Genomic DNA, 26470 nt, shown 5'->3' with positions numbered 1-26470 from the left:
TCGAGAATACGTCAAAATATGTTTCGAAGAGTAGTTGCCAGTTTGAAACTAGTGTCGTAATGCTCGAGAAAGTTGCCTTCTGATTGGCTAATGTCGATTTCTTGTCAGTCATTTCATTGGTCGGTCAAAATTCGCAAAAGGTCGTTCTGACTTGACACGTAATGGGATGTCCTAAGATCTTTGTTTAGCAGTAGCGAAAACTAAGATCTGATTTTAATGAGATTGATTTTCGACCCAATAAAAAATATATATATTTACACCATTTCTGAAGTACACCTTCTTTTTTAACATCCATGGTGACATATCTAGTGTACATTCAATGCACTTTGTTTTTTTAACCACAATCACCAGACCATAACTTTGATTTACACCTACCAAACATTCTAGCAATTGTTTTTGCTTTTCACAAACCTGTATCAATATTAACAAACCACAGCCTAAACATAACCATCAGTCTAACACAACAGTCTTGAAACAACTTCACAATATACCATCACACAAGAATCCATCTCACTTAGTGCATCGAGAAAGACTTGCTACGTTCTAAACTCGTAGACTGCAACCTTACCACATCAGCTGACGAAGAGCTCAGACAGTTACTAGTATTAGTAAACAATCCATTATGTTTTCATTGAGAAATCTCACAGCGACTCAACGCTTATGTAAAAGTATTTACGCGAAGAACTTACACACAATGGCACCGCTCCAATATAAGCAGACTGCCTGTTCTACACGCTGGCAGGGGAACTGCCTATGTTGGACACCTAATAGTGTTGTGACTACTGATGTTGTTTTACAAGCAGGAGCAGTTAAAGGTTCGGCATCATGCAGAGAGTATTTAACTGATCTGTGGCTTGGAGTGTCGGCTGTCTCGCAATGTTTGGCTACTGATGTTAGTTTACATACTTATCAATTAAAGGTGCACTGTCCTACAGTGGACAAGGTGATTCCATCAATGTAAGATGTAGGAGTGTTTTGAGTGACTTGGTTCTTTAACTGGACCTAATATATAGCATAGTCATGATGCTTGATTTTGGCATGAAAAATTAACCTTGGCTAACCAACCCTTAACATTTTGATCTTAACTTAAAAAACACCCCAGACAATACAAAACCACATAAACTTCATTTTTTCCGAAGCTACCAGTAGCCCTTTACAATTTTTTCACCTTGTAACAGCAACAAGAAAAACTTAAAATAAATGAAACAAGTGAATTAATGGTTCTCTGGTTGGTTGGTTTGTTGTTTAACGCCCCACTCAGCAATATTACAGCTCTATGACGGCGGTCTGTTAACAATCGAGTCTGGACCAGACAATCCAGTAATTGACATGATGACCATTGATCCACGCAATTGGGATTGATGACCAAGTCAGCCAGCCTGACCACCTGATCCTGTTAGTCGCCTTTTACGACAAGCATAGTCGCCAGTTACGTCAAGCATGGGTTGCTGAAGTAATGGTTCTCTGAGAATGTACGTGAGGAACATATTCTGATGAGAATCTGTGGTGTTTGCCTAGCATTCATCTTCATCTTTGTTTCCGCAGTCAGCAACATTCACATGATATCATTGTGGTCTGTAAATAATTGAGTCTGAACCAGACAAACCAGTGATTGATACTACAAGAAATATCCCATGCTGTCGGGGTGAACCCATTTGAGGAATGACAAGTGAATGTCTTAACCATTATCACCCCACCACCCCCATACACCTCGATGTTAAACAAGTTAACAGAGGGAGGGTTATAATATTCTCATATCTAAATAACAATTTCAAAATGTCAACACACCTTGTAAGGAAATAAGCTTATGGAATTAGTGTGGATTGGAAAACGGAATAATGAATAATGCTGCTTCTGCAACTATGATCTCATTCAGAAGTCACGTATAGGATGGGACTCCAAATTACACCAGTGACAAGCCTCATATGACAAATACTGTAGAGTAATAGCTGATATTATCTTCATTAAGGAGGGTGCAAGCATAAATCAACTATCAGTCTTATTATACAAGACAATATCACATAAGCTGATTCACTTCCTTAATTCTTACTGCCTGACGTTTTTTATCGCTTAAAAAAATGTTAAAATTCGAATTTGCACTAAGCTGCGATTGACGAACAGGTGACGAAGTATTTTTATGCTTGGGGAAAATAAACATCTATTGAAGGCCTTCTTTGATGGTGTATCATTCTTTCCCCGTAACAACACATTTCAATAAACTTGTTCCATAATATCAAATTTTCTGCAGTCTTCATGTCTGAATACTTCAAAGACTGTCAAACGAAAATATTTTAATAGGTAAACCAGATGATTGAGGACTCCAACTTATTGATGCATCTGTTAGCATCTGTCCACGACTAGCCTTGTCCCAGGGCCCATCCCGGGTCCCAGAAGCAGCAGCCCGGCCTGTAGAAGAAACCCATGAGAAAACATTGCATGCCAGGTTCCCTTGGGGTGGGGACAAATTGAACACAAAATTTTCATCACTGGCTGAAAATTGTTGTTGAAATGAGCGCCATCTGGGACCGGCTGACAAAGTGGCTACTTTGTGGAATGACTCAGAGCCACTTCCGGCTAATTGAGACATCGGTTTAAATTGATGAACGATTTGAAAGAGGTTTTGGAATTTAATGAATAGAATTTGAATTCCCCTCTGACAGATACTAACAAAAACATCAAGCGATGGAATATAACATAATGTCAAATTAGATTAAATACTAAATGCATCAAATATTTTTAAATTTGGAATATAAGATAATCAGTTTACTGATTTGGGATGCCATCTATCTTAAACTATGAAACAAATGGTAATAGAACAATTTTTCTAATACATTATGTAAAACTGCTTCTGAAGTATCCTTCGAAGTACAAAGATGTGGATATAAGAATGATATTGATGCTACTTTGTTAAAATTTATTTCTGTTATAAGAAACATTTATGCAGTTGTCAAAATAATCTGAATATATCCCTGCTACTTCTTCATCATGGACTTTTTATAAAAACAAATCTCATCAGTACGGGAACTTAGTTTCGTAAAAATAAATGTAATTTCTCCCGACAAAAATAAGGGGTTGTTTTGCTCCATATCACTTCTCATCTGCCAGAGCTAATTACATGCCATTACAAGCGCCTACATAGGAGGCTAACTTCAGATCTAGGTGATTAGCTGCATGTCACCATAACCTTGTAATAGCATGTACATTTCATATCTGACAGATAATTACCAACCAACATAACCTTGCACATTTCACTTCCTTGACATCCAAAGCTGAGAGTGGAAGGAGTGTAAGTTTCAACAGGTTATGCTGACAAACTGATCCCCATTCACTGAGGCAACAACTGAAGCAGATGCGCTGATGTAGCGTGGTACATTGCTTGGTCATTCTGCTTCAACATTAAAGACACACAGAGTGGAAGGTGGCCAGATCAAAACCAGCCCGGCTGCCGTTTACTAACACCAAGAACTGAAGAGTCGGGCTCTACACCTCGAGGATACAGACTTCAAGCTTATACCGTAAAGCACTCTGATGGTGTCGCTGATGCGGGATGAATGTATGCTGGCGTTGGGGGCAAATTTGTCAGAATGTACCAGAAATGGGGAAGGTGTCTTTGACTACAGTCTGATAGCTTTCATGGTGTAATGGGGGAGATATCCCTGCTTTGTTCCAGAGTGCTTGGCTTGATGGCATTTTCTGACATAAGGGGCGATTGCTTGGTTATGACTCGTCTATTTCAGTGGGTGTGTTGTCGTTTCCATCAGGAATCCAAGTTGGGCTTTCAGGTTATCAGTACACACGCAACTGACTTTCATTAACAAGCTTTTTTCTTATCAATGGCACAAATTCAAATGATATATGTTTCACTGAATTAATGTTAAATTGATGTCATAAACACCATGCACCATATCAGTATTTTCTTAAACACATGTTCTAATTAATTATATGACAAATGTTGAAATAAATTACAAAAGCTATCAAGACAGATAAGGGGCATACATATTTTAAGTATGAAATGTCATAAACATTATTAAACAGCCTCTCCTAAAATAAAGTGTGACACCATTACAAACAGAATGATCCTGCATGCAATAAACTTTAGAAGGCAATAAGCCCATCCTCGTCAATCAAGCACCTGCTAAAAGTGGTCATATGCCATGCTGCATGGGAATTAACAGCCATAATCTGTCTGTTCTGATGTCCATCTTTGCATAAGCACTGGACTTGAAAAGAAATCGGAGTGTCCACAAATATTGATATTGACAGTCCCATAAAGATAACGTAAGAACTAATTGATAAAAGTCATAAACATCAAGAAGATTAACAACAGGGGCTGGTCTGTAGGCTCTCATCAAAGTTAATTATGCAACACATTTGCTGATATCTCAGGTAAATATGTCTTGAATGTACCGGTATTTAACTATGGTCAACTAGTTTTCTACCAACTGTGAAGAGAGTTTGTACATAGGTTACACATCGTGCTCAAATATCACTCATCAAGGTCGGAAATAACACAAATGTGTGTATATCATGATACTTATTATGCACATTTGTCTTGAAGGCATTAACTGTGATAAATTAGATTGCTATCAAGCTGTGAAAAAGTTTGTGTCACTAATCAGGGCTGGAAAAGACACACAGGTGCCTCAACCATGGATACTTATACAGATTTTCATACATGTAAAACAAAATGTTGACACTAGAAACAGGAGGTTCTAACACAGAAAGTATATTAAGATATTTGGATGATAGTTATTTAATGTCTTAACTCCGAAATGATTGAAAGGTGGCTCTAACATCTATGATGTTGAAAACAGATTAAACCATTTGTCATCAATTATGAAACTTAACTGTGATTACAGAAACATTGTTACTTTTGTTGATTTACATCTTAAGCATAACAATATTTAACACACCACTTACCTTGACAAAATAGTAACATTCATTAGCAAACCATTAAATTGAAACAACCAAATAAACCAAAAAAGCTTACCTTCCTTGCTCTGGTACTGTTGACATGAAAAAGAAGAAAACAAATGTTTTTGTCAAATCCATCATGACATAAAAATGGTAGAATCCAAGTTCTTCAACAGTTCACATCAACATAAACACATCATTCAAAAAGATTCACATCCAAAACAGTCTTTGCTAAATAGCAATGGCCACTATCAGTTCCATCATCAAAGGACAGGTCTTGTAAAAAATGCTTGGCAAAGTTCCTGGAAAAAACGCCTGGCAAAGATCCTGGTTTGCACATGCAATGAGAACGTTTACCAAGCTGGATCACCTGCCCGAACTGATGTCACGCAAGCCCTATCATGAGGTTCACTGGCTAGAATTATCCCCCCTGACTTGCTGTAACATCACTTCTCCCTCTAACACCAATCTGATCCTGATATCATTGACTGATACTGGATTCTAATTCAACTTGAAGAGATCAGTTCCACAGATATCCTGGTGTGTTTGAAAAAGGCGGGAAAGGCAGACAGAGACATCAATAAATTATCTCCTCCGCACAAACATTTCATTACATCTGTGGAAACTCCAATTTTTTGTCCCATAAACCCGGCAAAGGTAACGCGCTTCAGTTTGTAGGTATGTTCTGTGTAAAAGGTTCTAAAAATATTATCCAGTTTTAACCGTTTCTCACATCACTGCTGTCAAAACGGCTTTCCTTCTGCGTAAGATCCTTGACAATATTGTTCTGTAACTTCATCTAAGCTTCAGATCTTTGCTAGAGTGGGTTCCAGATTCTAAGTGTCACTTTGAAGATTCTTCACAAAAATCAAATCTGAGGGAGTACAATTTTTTGAGGGATGAGTTCATATTTCCAACTGAGGGCACAGATTCTTTCAAGGGTGTCAGCGGAGTCCAATGTTTTCCCAACTGTTGCTCACAGTCAAGTCCTAACAGCCAGGATTACGCACAGTAAAAAGCAGTAGTGGTGGTATGGAGAGATAGTCGACTTGCGGCTCGACAGGCTGCAGGGCTGGTGGAGTGTGCCTGCAGAGAGAGGTTGGCTGGCACAGGTCTGTGGGAGGGAGGGGCGGTCACGGCACACGCGACAGCATGGCGGAGCACAGCTGGGACAGGGGGAGGGGGAGGTGATGGCTGTAGTGGGGGATGGTGGAGGGATGGGGACAGTGTTGATGAACATGTTTGGGTGAGTTTCTGGGTGTGGGTGGGGATGGAACAGGCATGGAAATTGAGCATGATGGGGGGTGAGGATTCTGGTGGTGTATTCTGGGGATGTGATGGTGGATGGGGTGGATGGGGTGGAAGTGGGTATGGAAGATGGGGGTGGTGGTATTGAGTGAGTGAGTGAGTGAGTGAGTAAATGATGGGGCTGTGACATGTAGGGGTGGGGGGTAGAACTGTCATGATGGAGGAGATGAGGGTATTCTGGTTGTCCGTACTGTGGGGTACTGGGAGAGTGCTGGGAGTGTGACAATGTAGGGGGTAGGACGGAATTACAGTGCCGTGTTCAGTGTTGTGGTTATGAGTAACTACAGCTGGAAAAATAGTTCAGTTACATCATGGGTTGTCAGCCCTGAAATGATGCAGGTCTTAGATATTTACCACTTTGTTAAAAAAAAAACACAAGCACTTGTACAATGCTGACAAACCTAAATACAATCAGGTCAAACCAGGTTTCTGGCATACCTGGGAATACAAAACTGCACAACAAACGGCAGCCTAGCAATGTGGTTTTCTAGTGGATAAGGAATGAGGTGCTGGGGTTGAGGGGTGGATGCACCATTTACATTTGAGGGGTGTGGTGTGTGGTGGGCAACAGTCGGGGTACAGACAGTTACATGTAATGTGTGTAACAATGTCCTGTCTGATGAGGAGGGTGAGAAGCTGAGAGTGAGTGAGAGAATGGGGTGCAGGATATTGATGGGGTATGAGCGTGGGATGTTGGTGTAGGCGTGGGATGTTGGTGTAGGCATGGGTATGGTGTGTGGGACATGGGTGTGGGGATGGGTTTGAGGAGGGTCTGGATGTTGTTTTATTGGTTTTTTTGTTCAACGCTGCATTCAGCAATATTCCAGCTATATGACAGAAGTCTGTGAACAATCGAGTCGTACGCCGCACTCAGCAATATGACGGCTTTCTGTAAATATCCGAGTCAGGACCAGAGAATCCAATGATTGACATCATGAGCATTGATCTACGCAATTGGGATACGAAGCCATGCATCAACCAAGTCAGAGAGCCTGACCACCCGATCCTGTTAGTCACCTCTTACGACAAACACAGTCACATTTTACGGTAAGCATGGGTTGCTGAAGACCTATTCTAACCCGGATCTTCATGGGATGTCTGCATGTGTAACAGGTAGGTATTTATTGATGGTACAGTGAGTGAGTGAGTATGGTTTTACGATGCTTTTAGCAACATTCCAGCAATATCACGGCAGGGGTCACCAGAAATGGGCTTCACACATTGTACCCATGTCGGTAATCGAACCCAGGTCGATGGTACAGAGGAGTTTGAGTGTTATAAAAGCAGTTAAAGGATGCCATGATGGGATGGGATTAGCATGAATTAAAACTTGACCACCATTCCAACCCTTTTCCATATCCAGCTGCATTTACCATACTGCACTGTCACCACTTCTACCCATCAGCCCCCAGCCCGCTTTCATCCACAGACTGAACAAAAACACCGGACCAGTGAGGGATGGCCAGTAATGGCAGGTTGAATGTCCCCAGCATAAACACCCTGGTCAGCGGGGAAAGTTTAGTCTGGACACTCCTGTTTATTATTATGGTTGTAAACATGACAAAGTCCGAATAGTGAAACCTGAGTGTGTTTCCACAAGCCACGTGTGCTTGACAGTCAAAGCCGGGAACAATGGGAAGACCTGCCTGTCCAAATAATCAATTAGAAACAGGCGAACAGATACATATTACACTGAAATTGCAGGTGTGTAACTGTGCCGAGATGATGCAAACATCATTATATTGCGGAGTCTGTTATATTGGTGTGTAAATATCCATGTTATCACGGAAGCGAATTCCTCCGGGCCTTCAAGACAGGTGCATAAACAATTCCATCTTACCATTATTCAGCTGTGCCACGAAAAGGAACAAAACACAACAACTAATGAACAGCGAGAAGTGGAGCAACGTTAAATTAACAGCATCATTATTGTCAGATTCCTTTGGTCCTCAGAGACGCTGAACATCATAATTTCAAGCTTATTTTCAAGACTTTGGAATGCACTAGCACATGTGTTTTCATTACATAGACTAATGTTTAGCTTCTGAAAAAAACCATAATGTTGATAGAAATAGGCAACTACACATAAATTGAAAAGGATCCCCACAAACATGTGATTGATGTCATGAGCAACGTCCCACGTCGTCGGGTACAATGACACTCAGTCAACTAAGTCACCTAGCCTGAACTCGAGATTCCTTTAGTCATCTTGTACGAGTAGCATAGATTGCTGGGATCCAGCTATTCTCGCTACCATAATGCCAAACTCATCAGACAGAGAGCACCTTAATGTCAGTCCCTGAACCATATTATTTCCCTTATTGTAATGCTATAACCCTGAATAAGCAAGTCTAGATTTTCCACAGATTCTCCCATCTCGCTTAGGCTCATTTTCAGTTAAAATGTAGTTGCTTGTTTCTATTAAAATTATTTATTTTCAGAGACTAAGTGTTGGTCTAATAGCTCCTAAGAATCAACATCAAGTGTAACCCGAACCCTTCTTTGTCCAAAGTTTACAAATCAACACAAATAAAGTTCCACCTGCGCTAAACAAGCCATCACAAGCAATATCTCCATCTACAGATAAAACAAATAACCAGAGCCACAACTGTTCCAGGAACAAAACATGTCTGCAGACAGGCAGTTAGACTAATTGGTCAGTTAATGGGACTGGTCATAAACAGGAATAATTACAGCCCTGAGGAGGTGGTCAGTCTGGCAGGAACAGCCACAGGCAAGGATAGATGACCAGTGGCCACTCTTTGTCCAACATACCCACTACCTGCCTTTATGGATGAGTTAAATGTTTGGTTGTGAGGGAATGGTCAGCATTAATGTCACAACAGTTCAACTGTTAGATTGGCCAGCATCATGGCCAGAAGTCCTGGGCAAGTCCTGGTCAGGCAATTGATAGGGTCATGTTCTGACAGTATGTATATGTGTATAATGCAGACATCTGGACATTTTGTTTCTTGGCTTGGAAAACAGTACATCAAATATTCAATGCCCTTTGCTGGCAGTATTTGGAACATTATTGGATAGTCAAATTATGTTATGATTTTTAATTTTTTTATTTGAGTTGTAATTTCCAACATGATTGTCTGAATATGTTACTGTATCATATTTCAGTGTATCATCATCATCACCATAATAAATATCACTACTATTATTCCTCCTGTTATACAGAGACGATAAATAAGAATAAACTCATCATCATCATCCTCATCAATATGGCTATCATTAACATCATCACCACAATAAATATCACCACTATTATTCTTTCTTTTATACAAAGCCGATAAATAAGAATAAACTTCAGACTTGGGTTACATTATGCCCTGAACTGCCCTGATTCTCATATCATTTGGCCCTGTCCCAGGTCACCTTCCCAGATCAAGAATATTTGACTTTGATTGATCCATAAAAAAAATCCTGTGTTTACGACCCCACATTGTACTACAAAGTGAAACAGGGGGCAATTCCTTCAATGGCATCCTCTGTCCGCCCTGGCCTGAACTCACCCCCCTCTGGTGTGTGTTGTGAATGGAACTGGGAGGAGTAAGTCTTGGAGAAAACTCCACCACAAACACAGAGTGCAGTTTCCACAACTTGTCCCGTATCACCAGACTCTGCTGGTGCCTCCGTGTTTGTGTAGAGATAAAAACACATCTACACCCATTCAACTTCCACTGCCTTCCCAGCACTTGTACGTTTGTAGTTCAGGTTTGTTCCAGGTCCAGCTTTTACTGTCGCCAGGCCTGTCAGATGGTACATGATACTGAGTCGGCCTTTAGGCTTACAGGAGAAGATTCTTCAACTTTCTTTCCTGTTATTGTGATACTTACTGTTTACATTGTTGAAAGTTACTTCTGAATGCATTTGTTTGTGAGGAGGTCTGTGATACAAGATAAGGGGGCTTGTGCGTGATCATAGAACCACATTTTGCTGGATTGTGGCATTTATTTCGATGGTTGGAGATTTGAGACATTGGGTTCTGGATGCGGGTATGGGTTGTGGGTGTGGGTGTGGGTTGTGGGTGTGGGTGTGGGTTGTGGGTGTGGGTTGTGGGTGCGGGTTGTGGATGCAGGTGTGGGTTGTGGGTGTGGGTTGTGGGTGCGGGTTGTGGATGCAGGTGTGGGTTCTGGGAGCGTGTGTGATTCTGGATGCAGGTGTGGGTTCTTTGAGCTGGTGTGGGTTCTGGGTGGGGGAATGGGTTCTGGGTGTGGGTGTGGGTGTGGGAGTGGGTGCAGGTGTGGGTTCTGGGAGTGGGTGTTGGTTCTGGGTGTTAGTGTTGTTTCTGGGTGCAGGTGTAGGTTCTGGGTGCGGGTGTGGATTCTGGTGTGGGATCTGGATGCGGGTGTAGGTTCTGGATGCGGGTGTGGGTTCTGGGAGTGGGTGTGGATTCTGTTGTGGGATCTGGGTGTGGGTGTAGGTTCTGGATGCGGGTATGGGTTCTGGGTGCGGATGCGGATGTGGATGCGGTAGAGGGTTCTGGGTGTGGGTGTGGGATCTGGATGTGGGTGTTGGTGTTGTTTCTGGGTGCAGATGTGGGATCTGGATGCGGGTGTAGGTTCTGGATGCGGGTTCTGGATGCGGGTGTGGGCTCTGAGTGTGGATGTGGGTTCTGGATGCAGGTGTAGGTTCTGTTTGTGGGTGTAGGTTCTGGATGCGGGTATGGGTTCTGGGTGCTGATGCGGGTGTAGGTTCTGCGTGTGGGTGTGGGTTCTGGATGCAGGTGTGGGTTCTTTGAGCGGGTGTGGGTTCTGGGTGGGGGAATGGCTCTGGGTTTGGGTGTGGGTTCTGGGTGTGGGTGAGTGTTCTGGATGCAGGTGTGGGTTCTTTGAGTGGGTGTGGGTTCTGGGTGGGGGAATGGGTTCTGGGTGCAGGTGTGGGTTCCGGGAGTGGGTGTTGGTTCTGGGTGTTGGTGCTGTTTCTGGGTGCAGGTGTGGGTTCTGGATGCGGGTGTGCATTCTGGTGTGGAATCTGGATGCGGGTGTAGGTTCTGGCTGGCGTGTAGGTTCTGGGTGTGGGTTCTGGATGCGGGTGTGGGCTCTGAGTGCGGATGTGGGTTCTGGATGCAGGTGTAGGTTCTGGATGCAGGTGTGGGTTCTCGGTGCAGGTGTAGGATTAGGACTGAGTTGTGGCTCTGTTTTTTGGATCTGGCCATGGATTTGGCCTGGGATTAGGATTGGGATTAGGATTGGGACTGGGGTTTGGACTGGTTAAGAATAAGAGAATGGATCTGGGTAAGGCATTTCTTCAGATTGAATATTTTGTACACCTGTTGTCAATTTAGAAGTTTCATTAAACTGGAGGTGGAGGTCAACTTTGTGGTTGAGGATGTGAAGAGCCAGGGTAGGTGCTACACTGAAGTACTGGTAAACAGACAGGTGTGGATGATCGACCCCTACTGATATCTCACCCAAAACGTAATGTCTCGCAAGAATCACACACTCATCTCCAGAGGTGAAGCCTTAACATCAAAAACCTGTTCCCCAGACGTCACACTGTGGTTACCTAATTACCAATGACCTTTATCAACAGAAGATAACTTCACATTTCATATCAACCCCAGAGGGACTCATAAAATCCGCCATAACACACAGACCTCATATTCAAAGCAGCCAATCACAGCCATTGCCAAACACACAAACATGAATGAAGAAGTGACTGCCTCATCACAGATGCTGTTACCAGGCGAGGTATATCCCTACAACTTAAAGAACTGAACAGATTCCGGCGCTTCATTCATGATTATGACAGCAGAAATAATGTTCAATTTCTCAAGTAACATAAACTCTTAAATAAGTAATGAAATAATTCCCCAAACACATCATAGAATACCATTCAAAGCATTACTGCTTTTGATGCAGAAGTGAGAAAACACAAACTACGCATCAATTTTCAATTTCATAGTTTCTTAGTTAAGCACTAAATCTGAAACAATTATCTGAATTAAAGAACCGCCGTAAAGAATACAAATATATCCATATGCCACAAAATACCAAAAAAATATTTAAACACCGAAAGAAATCTGATACATCTCCGCCTTATAAATCTCCAATTTCACTGAAGTAAATAAAAGCATTGTAGACTATAAAAAACAAATATTCATCTTTCAAAATCCCAAATTTTAACACTCCTTCAAATTCCAGAGAGCAAAATATATAAACTATTGCCCTTACAGAAAACAAATTCTAAAACTCAATTATTATGATACCATCAGTTGAATCATCAAATGTTCCTCCAGTGAACACAAGCCACCTAGACATACTCCCTGTTGTCTGTCAGACCACACTGATGGCAAGCTTAATCTGTGATAAGAGAATATCTGCCAGTGCATGGCAGTCACCACTGCAGCTCTCCCTTGAAACAAGTTGATGTTAATGCTTGTGTTCGTGTTTCCCCATCTGTCATTCTTCTTATCAGAAAATAGTGTTTAGATGATAAAGTGATATTTCGCATCAGTTTAAATGGGTATTAGCTTTTTTGCCATGTTCATTTTTAACCGTGTTCAAAAATAGCTTTCAAATGATGAAGGGAATATAAACATAAGTGCTCTCTGCTCTGAATAGATTTCAATCAACTGAGGCAAAATTAAACAATGAAAGTACCAGCATGTGATATGAAAGTTTGAAGTCATACTTTCATGAACACAAACACTTATTTAATTTTGTCATATCTACATAATAATTATGTTATCTCATAACACACTTTTACCCATACAACAGATTTTTCATTTCAATATTATGCCTATATACATGATATATATTGGAAAATTAACCTTTTTCAAAATCATACAACAATTTGTTCTATTCATTACAAACAAAATGAAATGTTTCAGAAATATGATTCAAATATTTTTTATAGTTAATAAAATAGCAATATCCTATTCTTCAGGGTTAGACATAGCTTCTAGTTTATGACGAGTGACAATATTCTTTTTTTTCTCGACCCTACTTAAATGTTACACAAATAAGTCCGAAACGTGAGAGGTCCCAAACTAGCGAGCTCTAACTCATGGTGTCAATAATGTCCCTTCAAATATATTTTTTCAAAACTCATCTCCTTTTTTTATGCCACAACAAATCCCCAACCGTTGTAAATTCAAATTTGGCTACTCAGCCCCAAGAAATACTAAAATACTGGGCTTCCTATTGTCAAGCGAAAAGTGTGTTGTACCCACTAACATCCCATTGTCTAACAATACAAATAGGCAGCATGTCTCACCCCGGCAACATACAGTTTATTACAAGCACCTGTTTATGCAACAGGAGAGTTATTCAGCACTGTTTCGACATGCACAACGGATACCCCATTACGGAACTCTTTCATTCCAGCATAAATCTTAACACATGCGTTCCAATTGTCAAACACACTACATTTGGTGAACTACATTTCAACACCTATTGTTTCAAAATAAAGATGGCAACTGCAATCGAAAAAATGGCCATTTGTCATGCCAAAAATTATCTGATTTTCAGCATTTTGGTCATATTTTGACCATACCGACAGTTTTATTTGATGTTCACATGTTTTTGTTACATTTTTTTTATCATTTGCACCAGAAAGTAGGAAAGATTTAACTATGATATGTACAATATTTAAGAGATAATCGAGTGAGCGAGTAAGGTTTATGACCACTCTGAACGGAATTTTCGTTATTTCACAGCATGTCAGCTTAAAGTGGGAGGAAAGCTTAAAGAGATGCAAGTCTCAAACGTTGGTGAAACCCACTAGCATGAGTATGTAGCTGACTAACCAGAATCATAACTAGGGCACATCTGGCATACCATCAGAAAATCCTGTTTCACTCAAGGGACATAACTCTATACATTGAATTAGGTTGTCATCAAGTAGGTTCAACTTGTCAGAAATAAACAAACAATAAATGTTAGTCCAGCAGTAAAAAATATGGTTGGTGAGCAATGAGAAAAAAATAATAACACAAGCCTAGGGACATGTGGTATTACCATCAGGACCAATTGAGTCAATATCTACAGATTTTTTTCAAATTTGTGTCTAGCTTATCTCAACAACCCAGTAAGACATGTTATTAAATCTCCAAAGATCCAGAGCATCTATTCAGAATGAAGGAATTCTTTGTGAGAATTGTGTACAACACAACTTCTCATAATACCATACAATAGCTATGATGAAGGGAGATAACCCATAGGGGCATAACCACATTTGACGGTAAATTGTGAATTATGCCAAAATATGAACATGTGACCTCGGACTAGTTTGTGCCAAATTCATAATTTCAAAAGGATCAGCACCTTTCTCGGCCAACTGGAAATAAAAATTTGAAAGTTAAAGAAAACCTTGAAGTATTTTTATCCAAATTCTTGGACATGTTCAATATTGGACATACTTGTAATTAAGAAAACTGAAAACCATAACAACCTTCATGGCGAACCAAAGATGCAAGAAAAACAAAAACGAAGACGTGGAACATGCTTCAATGTTCTTACAAGACGCAAATAGTCTTTCTGAGATGCATGTGCAGGACCAAGAATTGTCGACATGTCAAGAGCAGGTTGGGAGTACTCCCTGAAATGTACATCCCGAAATGTACGTGTTGAAATGTACATCTGATAAATCACCTGTCAGTTGCTGCTTGCTGTTAGTTCTTGAAACCAACACATCAGGTGATTCTGAGGACATTGTTGGCATTATGTAACACATTTAGAAACTCCCTTCATCATTAGCATGTGTGTATGATATTCGTGATATTTGTAATTAATGGACTGTTCTGCAGTTGGTCTTTCCCTTAAGAAATGAACAATGTGCCTTATTTTAATTCATGACTAATGAGGGACATATAAAACCATGTACCAAATCTTAACAAGGAATCTTATCTTTAAATGCTTTACAGATGGTTTCAATATTAAAGTCCCCATTCTGACCATGTTTCGTGAGTCATGTTGAGTTTCCACACCTCTATGACAAATCAGGGAATGGCCGTTGTTTGTGGGTAACCTTTCACTGAGAGAAAAGAAAATGTCTGTCTGTCTGTCTCATACCGAGAAGCATACAAACAAACTGGGGATTTCAATCATGAATGATTTAAAGGATAGACTTGTTCTGTCTTTTTACAAAAATATATCACATAACCCGATATATTCCTTTTTTACTTTTCAGATAATTTTAATAAACATTCACCAAATCTAAATCTTTTCAAATATTAATTTCATTCATATCAACTCAAACTTATACAGAATAACTGCCAATTATAAGAATGATTAAAAGAAAAGAATTACGCCCCTTTGAAATGAGAGTGTGAGAGAGTGAGTGAGTGAGTTTTGCTTTACACTGCTTTTAGCAATATTCCAGCAGGGACCCAGAAATAAGCTCAAATGTTACCCATGTGGGGAATCAAACCTGAATAGGTCTTCAGCAGGTGGCTATGCTTGTCGTAAGAGGCGATTAACAGGATTGGGTGGTCAGGCTCACTGACTTGCTTGATGTATATCATCGTATCCCAATTTTGTGGATTGATGCTCATGATGTCAATCTCTGGATTGCCTGGTCAAGGACGATTATTTACAGACCGCCGTCATATAATTCAAACAAAAACAGGTGTAAGCAGGTGTGAGCAGGTGTTACTTAATAAGCATCAGTTTCTAGTGAGTGAGTGAGTTGGGTTTAACTCCGCTTTTAACATTATTCCAGTTATATCACGGCGTGTCAGCTTAATGTGGGATGAAGGTCTTAGACGTTTACCACTTCGGTGAAACCAACGGTATGGTGCTGACAAACCTGGAAACATAATCGGGGCGAACCGGGATTCAAACCCACAATCATAGGTTTTGGCGTGCCGAAGGGACGCAACTCTGCACAGCAAATCGCAGCACTTTAGAAGACTGGGCCACCCGTGCGCCCGTTTCTATTTATAACCAACATATAACGTGAGTGCCACAATAAAAATAAAAATAAATAAATGTTGTCATGGGCAGGGAATCTACAGAGAAGCAAAGCAATTTGCTGGCAGGGCGCAATTGTATGCCAACAGCAAAATATCCCATTTACCTCAAAAGTGTTCAAAATAAAATGAGGTAAATGTTTTAATGTTTGGAATTTCACAAGTGTGGAAGTACTTCCTGGCATGATAATGACAAAAGGCTTCTCAACATGCAATTTTCCCCCAATGTTTAAATTTCCCTAGATCCTTTATTTCTCATTGGCTACTCAACACCTCAATCAGCAGCCTCATTTCCCCACAAGATGAGACAAAAGTAAGCATTTTAACTCCAAATATAATGCCAAACCACTTCCCTGTCCCCCAAAGGCTGATTGAAGTTAAGATAGCATCAGCTGAAGAGCTTTTGCCGAGAGTCTAAAATCAACAAACATTGTATCCATTTTAAAAGGGTGATTTCCGTCCTGTCTCTGCTAACAGAATCGCATTCAAACATGGAGGGGCGAAAAAATATGTCTCCATTCAGATATAACATGAATGGTTGCGTATGGCATTAAACAGGTTCTTGGCATCTGCTAACTTGGAGCCAAACCTTTAGATAGGTTCATTCAGGAAACCCTTGCAAAGGTCACAATGAGATTTATACAGCTTTGCTGCAGACATTGGTAGACGCCACAAGCCAAGGATTCAGTCTGCGACAGATATTTTTTTGTCTTTTGTATCAACAATACAAGACTCTTTTAATTAGGGGGAAAGTAGGTACTCTCAAGACTACTTTACATGCAACTGAGATATTTAGCCTTGATACAGAAGTAAGGACTCTCAAAGTAAATAAATTTGGTTCGATTTGGTTCTCTTATTTTTTTAATAAAGTTAAATTTTTTTATCAAAATGATGAAGCCATACAAATCAGAGAGAATTTGCCTGAACATGGGAATGAGTGAGTGAGTTTGGTTTAACAACGCATTGAATGGTAATCCAGTTATATCACGGCGTGTCAGCTTAATGTGGGAGGAAAGCCTGAAGTGATGCAGGTCTCAGAAAATTTCCACTTTGGTGAAACCCATGAGCATGTGTATAGCGCCAACAAACCTAGAATTATAATTAGGGCAAACCGGGATTTGAAACCTTGATCATAGATTTCTGGCATTACCGAAAGAAGCAACTCTGAACAGCAAATTGTGGCGCCTTAGACAACTGGGCCACCCATGGCACTATCTCAACATGAACAGCTAATGGCAAAGTGTCATGACTACAAGACCAGGTTTGTTTGTTTGTTTGATTTAAATAAAACTGGGATACTTGATAAAACTCTTGAAAATCAAATGTGAAAACAATTCCAAGGAAATTTAAGCAAAGCAATAACACTTGAAGCCACTGGACCAAAGCATGGCACTACAGTCAAATTGCCCATGAACAGCTGACAAGTGTCGTAAATAACATGTCTCTATCACACAGTGTGGTTGAAAGTGATTAGGATTCAATCTGTGGTAGGTTTCAATTGCACACTCATGCAACCAGTCACATATACTCCCTTTGTACAGGATCAATTGTCCAAAGTTTTCACATTATTATGTTACCATATCCCTGTGGCTTATGTATATTTCATAAACCTATGCCTTTTTTTAATCCATTCTCAAAATAATTCATATACAGTCCCACTTTTGAGATACTTTTATTTTTCCTTGACCCATAAAACTGATTCTCATAATATGTCATGTGTAGATTTAAAGAGAATCAAATCTCTGATCGCTTTCAAGATTATTGCACTATTATAGCAATGTGCATGTACGTGTGTGTGGGTGTGTTGGTGCGTGTGTGGGTGTGTGGGTGCATGCGTGCATGTGTGTGTGCGTGCGTGACTGCTTGTACTAGTCCGGACTAATGCCGCACGAGCCCACTGACTCCGATCTGACCAGTCCTTCTTTTAGCCCTTAATGCCAAGCACCAGGCAGGGTAACAACAAGTACCATTTTTTAACACCTTTAGGTATGACGCGGCCAGGGAACAAACCCCCCACCTTCTTCTCTAAGCAGATGCTCTACCACTAGACCACGGAGACAGTCTGATTTCCTCTATAGTTGTGTGGTGTATGTAACCCCAAGGATATATCTAGAATTCCAAATTAAGTGCCCTTTGGCAGTCAAAATGGGAAAATGTGGGATTTTCTTCAAGTTTTCTAAAAGAGGTATTTTAACATTGTGTCCTAATACATGTATTGCCATCAATGAAATAAAGTAAAATTTAGCATCAAAGTAGATTCCTCTTTATTGGTTTCGGTATCAGCGTAATACAAGTCACTTCATGCATTCAAGCCATCACATCAGTTAGAACTATATTAACATATTCCCATCAGAGAATTTTGACTGACATTTGCTGCCAAATGTCGGCCTCTCAGCAGGTCTAGATAAATCGCGGAACTCTATCAAGCTATATGTTTTGAGATCAACATCACATAGCAAAAAAAATATTGGCAACATAATTAATCGTATTATCATTATTAATAATCAATGTTATTAAGGCCCCTCCCATCATCAACTGATATTATGTCAATCATTACATACATTATCCATGCTCCATACAGTAAATACTGACCCTTGTCAGCATGATCACTTGAGCTGAAGTCAAATTAGGAATAATCAGTGAGTGAGTTGGATTTTACACCACTTTTAGCAATATTCCAACAATATTAATATCAATATCACACCTTAGGCGTGATGAGCGAACGGTTTAACCACTAGGCTATCCCACTGCCCCTTAGGACTAATCAGATAAACCACACTTGAATATATATTCAAGCAAAAAGTAACTATGATAATGTTTACATTGAATATATATAAAGTTTAAAGATTTAGTGTATTAGAATTTGTTTGAGCTGCATTTAACCTTGTACATTAAGGTACACTGGTAAGAAGACTTATCAGTCCATATAATCACTGCTCCATCATCACTCACATCATCACTCCTCCACATCAGCATTCACATCACTCACATCATTACCCACAAAATCATCACTCACATCATCACTCACATCATCACCACCATCATCACTCCTCCATCATCACTCACATCAGCATTCACATCACTCACATCATCACTCCTCCATCATCACCCACATTATCACTCCTCCATTGTCACTCACATCATCACTCCTCCATAATCACTCACATTACTCACATCATCACTCATATCATTACTCCTCCATCATCACTCAAATCATCACCCACATTACTCACATCATCACTTACATTACTCACATCATCACCCACATCATCACTACTCACATCATCACTTATATCACTCACATGATCACTCCTCCATCCTCACTCACATCAGCATTCACATCACTCACATCATCTCTCACATCATCACTTCAACAAAAATATTTCTACTAAAGATCATATCACATCAGCATTTATTTTTTTATTTACTGGATCACATTTTTTCTGTCTAATTCAAAAGCCAAAGGAATGAAAATAATTACACCAGCCTCAACCTTGGTACTCCATGTGTGTGAGTGAAATTTTATCTTTTCTTGGAAAACTAAGGATGTTTATTTCAGGATACCAAAGACAAGGGACGAAACTCTTCATTTAATATGCACTGAATCACCTACAACTGATTTATATAGCGAAATATAGCGTTATGCAAGTGTTATTGATGTGTTTATTAAAACACTGAGTAATCACAAAATATGTTTGAATGTGTGACATGTTAGTGTGACATATATGCACAGAATTTCTTTCTAAACAATCTCCATTATTTAGGGAAGATATGGTCGGCAGATCTGTGATCCAACAGAAAAAAATTAATCATGATCTAAGCTCCATATTAAAATGAATGCATTTTCCAGATAACATACAAGTTCTCCATATTTCAAGTGTATAAACATCAATTTAGGGCCAGAGTGGCATATGCTCCATGTAGAGGACGAACATCCTTCAAACGTCTTCAGCTTGCTGGCATACCTGATGTGTCAAAGCCAGGCTGTTTCATGCAAAGCTTATTTTCTCAAAGCATGGCATTTATAAACTCTCAAAGACCATACCACCTTTACACCAAACACAGGGGAATATGGCCTCTTTTCAAACAAACCATAAGGTTGTCTTTGGAGGCCTGTTATATTCGTTTGAACCCACAACACTGCACATACATGTTTGTATCTGACGAGGTTTTAGCATAACATAACACATGGGGGTGGAGGCTTAAAAATATACCCAGACCTCCCAGAAATCTGAAATAGCCTAGGGTGATAATGACAAGAACAGCTGCATCAAGAGGCCCATTCGGGGATGTAAAATCATAATAATGTAAATTTAATCTAGAAAATGGCATGTGTCGATCTACTTCGAGAATGATTTAAATTTGATTGAAAAATGTCAAATATATTGATAATTTCAAATCCCCTTTTTTAGATGAGTGTGGCATGAAGATAAATTTATGCTTTTGTGATACATGTACCAAATAGTTTTGAGGATCCTCAGGCTGATGCCAAGACATAGTACTAAAACTTGTAAAAGTTGTAGTGAGTGAGTGAGTGAGTTGGGTTTAACACCGATTTTAACATTATTCCAGTTATATCACGGCGTGTCAGCTTAATGGGGGAGGAAAGCCCAAAGTGATGCAGGTCTCAGACATTTACCACTTCAGTGAAACTCACGAGCACGGGTATGGTGCTGACAAACCTAGAAACATAATCGGGGTGACCCGGGATTCGAACCCACAATCACAGGTTTCTGGCGTGCCCAAGGGATGCAACTCTTCACAGTGAATCACGGCGCCTTAGACGACTGGGCCACCCGTGCCCCTAAAAGTTGTAGAACTGCTATGAAGATAAAGTTATGATTATAACACACAAATCATTCATCGTGTCACTATGAATAATCATGCCATGATTCATTGAATCACACTAGTGAGTGTGCATATGAGTGAGTGAGCAAGACAGTGTCGAATAACTTTGCTTTGAACAGTATTTCAGTTGTGAGTGAGTGAGTGAGTGAGTGAGTGAGTGAGTGAGTGAGTGAGTGAGTGAGTGAGTGAGTGAGTGAGTGAGTTGGGTTTAACGCCGCTTTTAATAGTATTCCAGTTATATCACGGCGTGTCAGCTTAATGTGGGAGGAAAGCCCGAAGTGATGCAGGTCTCAGACGTTTACCACTTCGGTGAAACCCACGAGCACGGGTATGGTGCTGACAAACCTAGAAACATAAATTTCAGTTGTGAAGAAAGTGATGCAGATCTTAGACGTTTACGCCATTGGTGAAACCTACGAGCATGGGTATGGTGCTGACAAATCTAGAAACGTAATCAGGGCAAATCTGGATTCGAACCCACAACCACAGGATTGAGTTGAACTTATGGGTTTCCTGCATACAATTCCAAGGTTTTTTATTAATCAAGGGAGGTAATGACGAGGCCACCTGGACACACAGCATGCATGTGTTTCACCGACAGCCAGAACAACAGGAATGTCAAACATCACGTTTTACAGACTGCAAGTTACAACAGCGAAATGTACATCCTGACAGCAAGGGCTTGTATATTTCACAGGCGATGATACCTGGCCACTTTATCAAGAAACCATCTTTCCTCAGTCCAATAAAGATCATGGAATACTGCTGACAGCATCTCTGCATTCCAAGGCTTAGTATCGAATGTTTCATCACATTAAACTGTCCTGCCTCAGCAGCATTTCAATCACATTCATGCCAGGTGAGCTAATAAGACATTATTTTTTTCAGATTCAACAGGCCCAAAATTGTAGATGAAAGCAATAGATATGAAAATTATTATTTTTTTAAATCCACTGCAATGAAATAACCATGTTTACAACAAACTTGTACATACAATAGATAAAACCAACAGAGGTGAGGTGAGGTGAATTGGGGTTAAACGTCGCATCCAAGATTATTGCACTTATATAGCGACGTGCATGCACGTGTGTGGGTGCTTGTACTAGCCCGGATAGATTTATAGTTCTACCCCACAGAGATACCATGCCGCAGTTTAACATGAATACCCCACTCAGACACAGTATACTGACTCTGAGCCGACCAGTCCTTGTTTTAGCCCCTTAATGCCAAGCACAGACAGGGTAACAACAAGTACCATCTTTTAACGTCTTTTGGTATGATGCGGCTGGGGAGCTCTGGGGGGAATGCTCTACCACTAGACCATGAAGGCGGTCAAAACCAAAAGAGGTCACCATGTGTTATACAATGACATGCTTAACTAACACTGCATGCATCGCAACATTAAAAAACAAAGAAATATTTTGTATTAATGTCCTTTTGTTTTAGTCTGTAAACAGAGAAATATTTAACGCCTGGACCAAATGTTGAAATGGAGAATTGTTTACATACCTTTTATGACTTTGACTTTGGTTTGACTAGTCTTAACGCGTAGCCCTATTCCCACCGGTTCATTGTTGGCTTCACACTCGATCACTGCATCATAGGTCACCCTCACTTTGAGGATGGAGTTCACTGTTGCATAAGAGGTCTTCTTGGTCTTGAAGCTGATGCCGAGTTCCTCATTTGGTTTTGTTATCTGTCACAGAACCATATACAAAACACATCAGACCAGAATGTCAGGGCATGGGGTTGGTTATAAGGGCATAGAGCAGAATGTCAGGGTGTGGGTTATAAGGGCATAGAGCAGAATGTCAGGGTGTGGGTTATCAGGGCATAGAGCAGAATGTCAGGGTGTGGGTTATCAGGGCATAGAGCAGAATGTCAGGGTGTGGGGTTATCAGGGCATAGAGCAGAATGTCAGGGTGTGGGTTATAAGGGCATAGAGCAGAATGTCAGGGCATGGGGTTATCAGGGCATAGAGCAGAATGTCAGGGTGTGGGGTTATCAGGGCATAGAGCAGAATGTCAGGGTGTGGGTTATAAGGGCATAGAGCAGAATGTCAGGGTGTGGGTTATCAGGGCATAGAGCAGAATGTCAGGGTGTGGGTTATCAGGGCATAGAGCAGAATGTCAGGGTGTGGGTTATAAGGGCATAGAGCAGAATGTCAGGGTGTGGGTTATAAGGGCATAGAGCAGAATGTCAGGGCATGGGGTTATCAGGGCATAGATCAGAATGTCAGGGTGTGGGTTATCAGGGCATAGAGCAGAATGTCAGGGTGTGGGTTATAAGGGCATAGAGCAGAATGTCAGGGCATGGGGTTATCAGGGCATAGAGCAGAATGTCAGGGTGTGGGGTTATCAGGGCATAGAGCAGAATGTCAGGGTGTGGGTTATAAGGGCATAGAGCAGAATGTCAGGGCATGGGGTTATCAGGGCATAGAGCAGAATGTCAGGGTGTGGGGTTATCAGGGCATAGAGCAGAATGTCAGGGGATGGGGTTATCAGGGCATAGAGCAGAATGTCAGGGTGTGGGGTTATCAGGGCATAGAGCAGAATGTCAGGGTGTGGGTTATAAGGGCATAGAGCAGAATGTCAGGGCATGGGGTTATCAGGGCATAGAGCAGAATGTCAGGGTGTGGGGTTATCAGGGCATAGAGCAGAATGTCAGGGTGTGGGTTATAAGGGCATAGAGCAGAATGTCAGGGCATGGGGTTATAAGGGCATGGAGCAGAATGTCAGGGTGTGGGGTTATCAGGGCATAGAGCAGAATGTCAGGGTGTGGGTTATAAGGGCATAGAGCAGAATGTCAGGGCATGGGGTTATCAGGGCATAGAGCAGAATGTCAGGGTGTGGGGTTATCAGGGCATAGAGCAGAATGTCAGGGAATGGGGTTATCAGGGCATAGAGCAGAATGTCAGGGCATGGGGTTATCAGGGCATAGAGCAGAATGTCAGGGTGTGGGTTATAAGGGCATAGAGCAGAATGTCAGGGCATGGGGTTATCAGGGCATAGAGCAGAATGTCAGGGTGTGGGGTTATCAGGGCATAGAGCAGAATGTCAGGGCATGGGGTTATCAGGGTATAGAGCAGAATGTCAGGGTGTGGGTTATAAGGGCATAGAGCAGAATGTCAGGGTGTGGGTTATCAGGGCATAGAGCAGAATGTCAGGGTGTGGGGTTATCAGGGCATAGAGCAGAATGTCAGGGTGTGGGTTATAAGGGCATAGAGCAGAATGTCAGGGCATGGGGTTATCAGGGCATAGAGCAGAATGTCAGGGTGTGGGGTTATCAGGGCATAGAGCAGAATGTCAGGGAATGGGGTTATCAGGGCATAGAGCAGAATGTCAGGGTGTGGGGTTTTCAGGGCATAGAACAGAATGTCAGGGTGTGGGGTTATCAGGGCATAGAGCAGAATGTCAGGGCATGGGGTTATCAGGGCATAGAGCAGAATGTCAGGGTGTGGGTTTTCAGGGCATAGAGCAGAATGTCAGGGAATGGGGTTATCAGGGCATAGAGCAGAATGTCATGGTATGGGGTTATCGGGGCATAGAGCAGAATGTCAGGGCATGGGGGTTTTCAGGGCATAGAGCAGAATGTCATGGTATGGGGCTATCAGGGCATAGAGCAGAATGTCAGGGCATGGGGTTATCAGGGCATAGAGGAGAATGTCAGGGTGTGGGTTATAAGGGCATAGAGCAGAATGTCAGGGCATGGGGTTATAAGGGCATGGAGCAGAATGTCAGGGTGTGGGGTTATCAGGGCATAGAGCAGAATGTCAGGGTGTGGGTTATAAGGGCATAGAGCAGAATGTCAGGGCATGGGGTTATCAGGGCATAGAGCAGAATGTCAGGGTGTGGGGTTATCAGGGCATAGAGCAGAATGTCAGGGAATGGGGTTATCAGGGCATAGAGCAGAATGTCAGGGCATGGGGTTATCAGGGCATAGAGCAGAATGTCAGGGTGTGGGTTATAAGGGCATAGAGCAGAATGTCAGGGCATGGGGTTATCAGGGCATAGAGCAGAATGTCAGGGTGTGGGGTTATCAGGGCATAGAGCAGAATGTCAGGGCATGGGGTTATCAGGGTATAGAGCAGAATGTCAGGGTGTGGGTTATAAGGGCATAGAGCAGAATGTCAGGGTGTGGGTTATCAGGCCATAGAGCAGAATGTCAGGGTGTGGGGTTATCAGGGCATAGAGCAGAATGTCAGGGTGTGGGTTATAAGGGCATAGAGCAGAATGTCAGGGCATGGGGTTATCAGGGCATAGAGCAGAATGTCAGGGTGTGGGGTTATCAGGGCATAGAGCAGAATGTCAGGGAATGGGGTTATCAGGGCATAGAGCAGAATGTCAGGGTGTGGGGTTTTCAGGGCATAGAACAGAATGTCAGGGTGTGGGGTTATCAGGGCATAGAGCAGAATGTCAGGGCATGGGGTTATCAGGGCATAGAGCAGAATGTCAGGGTGTGGGTTTTCAGGGCATAGAGCAGAATGTCAGGGAATGGGGTTATCAGGGCATAGAGCAGAATGTCATGGTATGGGGTTATCGGGGCATAGAGCAGAATGTCAGGGCATGGGGGTTTTCAGGGCATAGAGCAGAATGTCATGGTATGGGGCTATCAGGGCATAGAGCAGAATGTCAGGGCATGGGGTTATCAGGGCATAGAGGAGAATGTCAGGGCATGGGGGTTTTCAGGGCATAGAACAGAATGTCAGGGTGTGGGGTTATCAGGGCATAGAGCAGAATGTCAGGGCATATAGTAGAATGTCAGGGTATGGGGTTATCAGGGCATAGAGCAGAATGTCAGGGTGTGGGGTTATCAGGGTATAGAGCAGAATGTCAGGGTGTGGGGTTATCAGGGTATAGAGCAGAATGTCAGGGTATGGGGTTATCAGGGTATAGAGCAGAATGTCAGGACATGGGGTTATTTGGGCATAGAGCAGAATGTCAGGGTGTGGGGTTTTCAGGGCATAGAGCAGAATGTCAGGGCATGGGGTTATCAGGGCATAGAGCTGTATGTCAGGGTGTGGGGTTATCAGGGCATAGAGCAGAATGTCAGGGTGTGGGGTTATCAGGGCATAGAGCAGAATGTCAGGACATAGGGTATCAGGGCATAGAGCAGAATGTCAGGGTGTGGTGTCATCAGGGCATAGAGCAGAATGTCAGGACATGGGGTTATCAGGGCATAGAGCAAAATGTCTGGGTGTGGGGTTATCGGGGCACAGAGCAGAACATCGGGCATTGGGCGGAACACTGGGGCGTGGAGCAGAATGTCAGGGCATGGGGTGGAACACTGGGCACAGAGCAGAACATCAGGCCATGGGGGGGAACACTGGGGCATGGAGCAGAATGTCAGGGCATGGGGCGGAACACTGGGGCATGGAGCAGAACATCAGGGCATGGGGCGGAACATCAGGGCATGGGGCAGAACATCAGGGCATGGGGCAGAACCCTTGGGCATGGAGCAGAACATCAGGGCATG

The 26470-nt window shown here is 41.9% G+C and overlaps 1 protein-coding gene across 1 annotated transcript in view; it reads right to left on the bottom strand.

Moving 5' to 3' along the window:
- The window catches only part of LOC124138799 (tyrosine-protein kinase transmembrane receptor Ror2-like), a 104624-nt gene that overhangs the window by 30714 nt on the left and 47440 nt on the right, over window positions 1–26470 (bottom strand). The window contains exons 4-5 of the mRNA XM_046505669.2: window positions 22505–22691; window positions 4991–5006 (exon numbers count right to left, since the gene is read on the bottom strand). Of these exons, the coding sequence (XP_046361625.2) occupies window positions 4991–5006; window positions 22505–22691 (203 nt within the window). The remainder of the gene's footprint in view (window positions 1–4990; window positions 5007–22504; window positions 22692–26470) is intronic.

The sequence above is a fragment of the Haliotis rufescens genome, unplaced genomic scaffold (genome assembly GCF_023055435.1).
Source record: "Haliotis rufescens isolate VD_foot unplaced genomic scaffold, xgHalRufe1.0.p SCAF_2, whole genome shotgun sequence".
NCBI lineage: Eukaryota > Metazoa > Mollusca > Gastropoda > Lepetellida > Haliotidae > Haliotis > Haliotis rufescens.
Note: the sequence above shows the minus strand (reverse complement) of the source record. Positions and strands in the feature narration are given on the sequence as shown.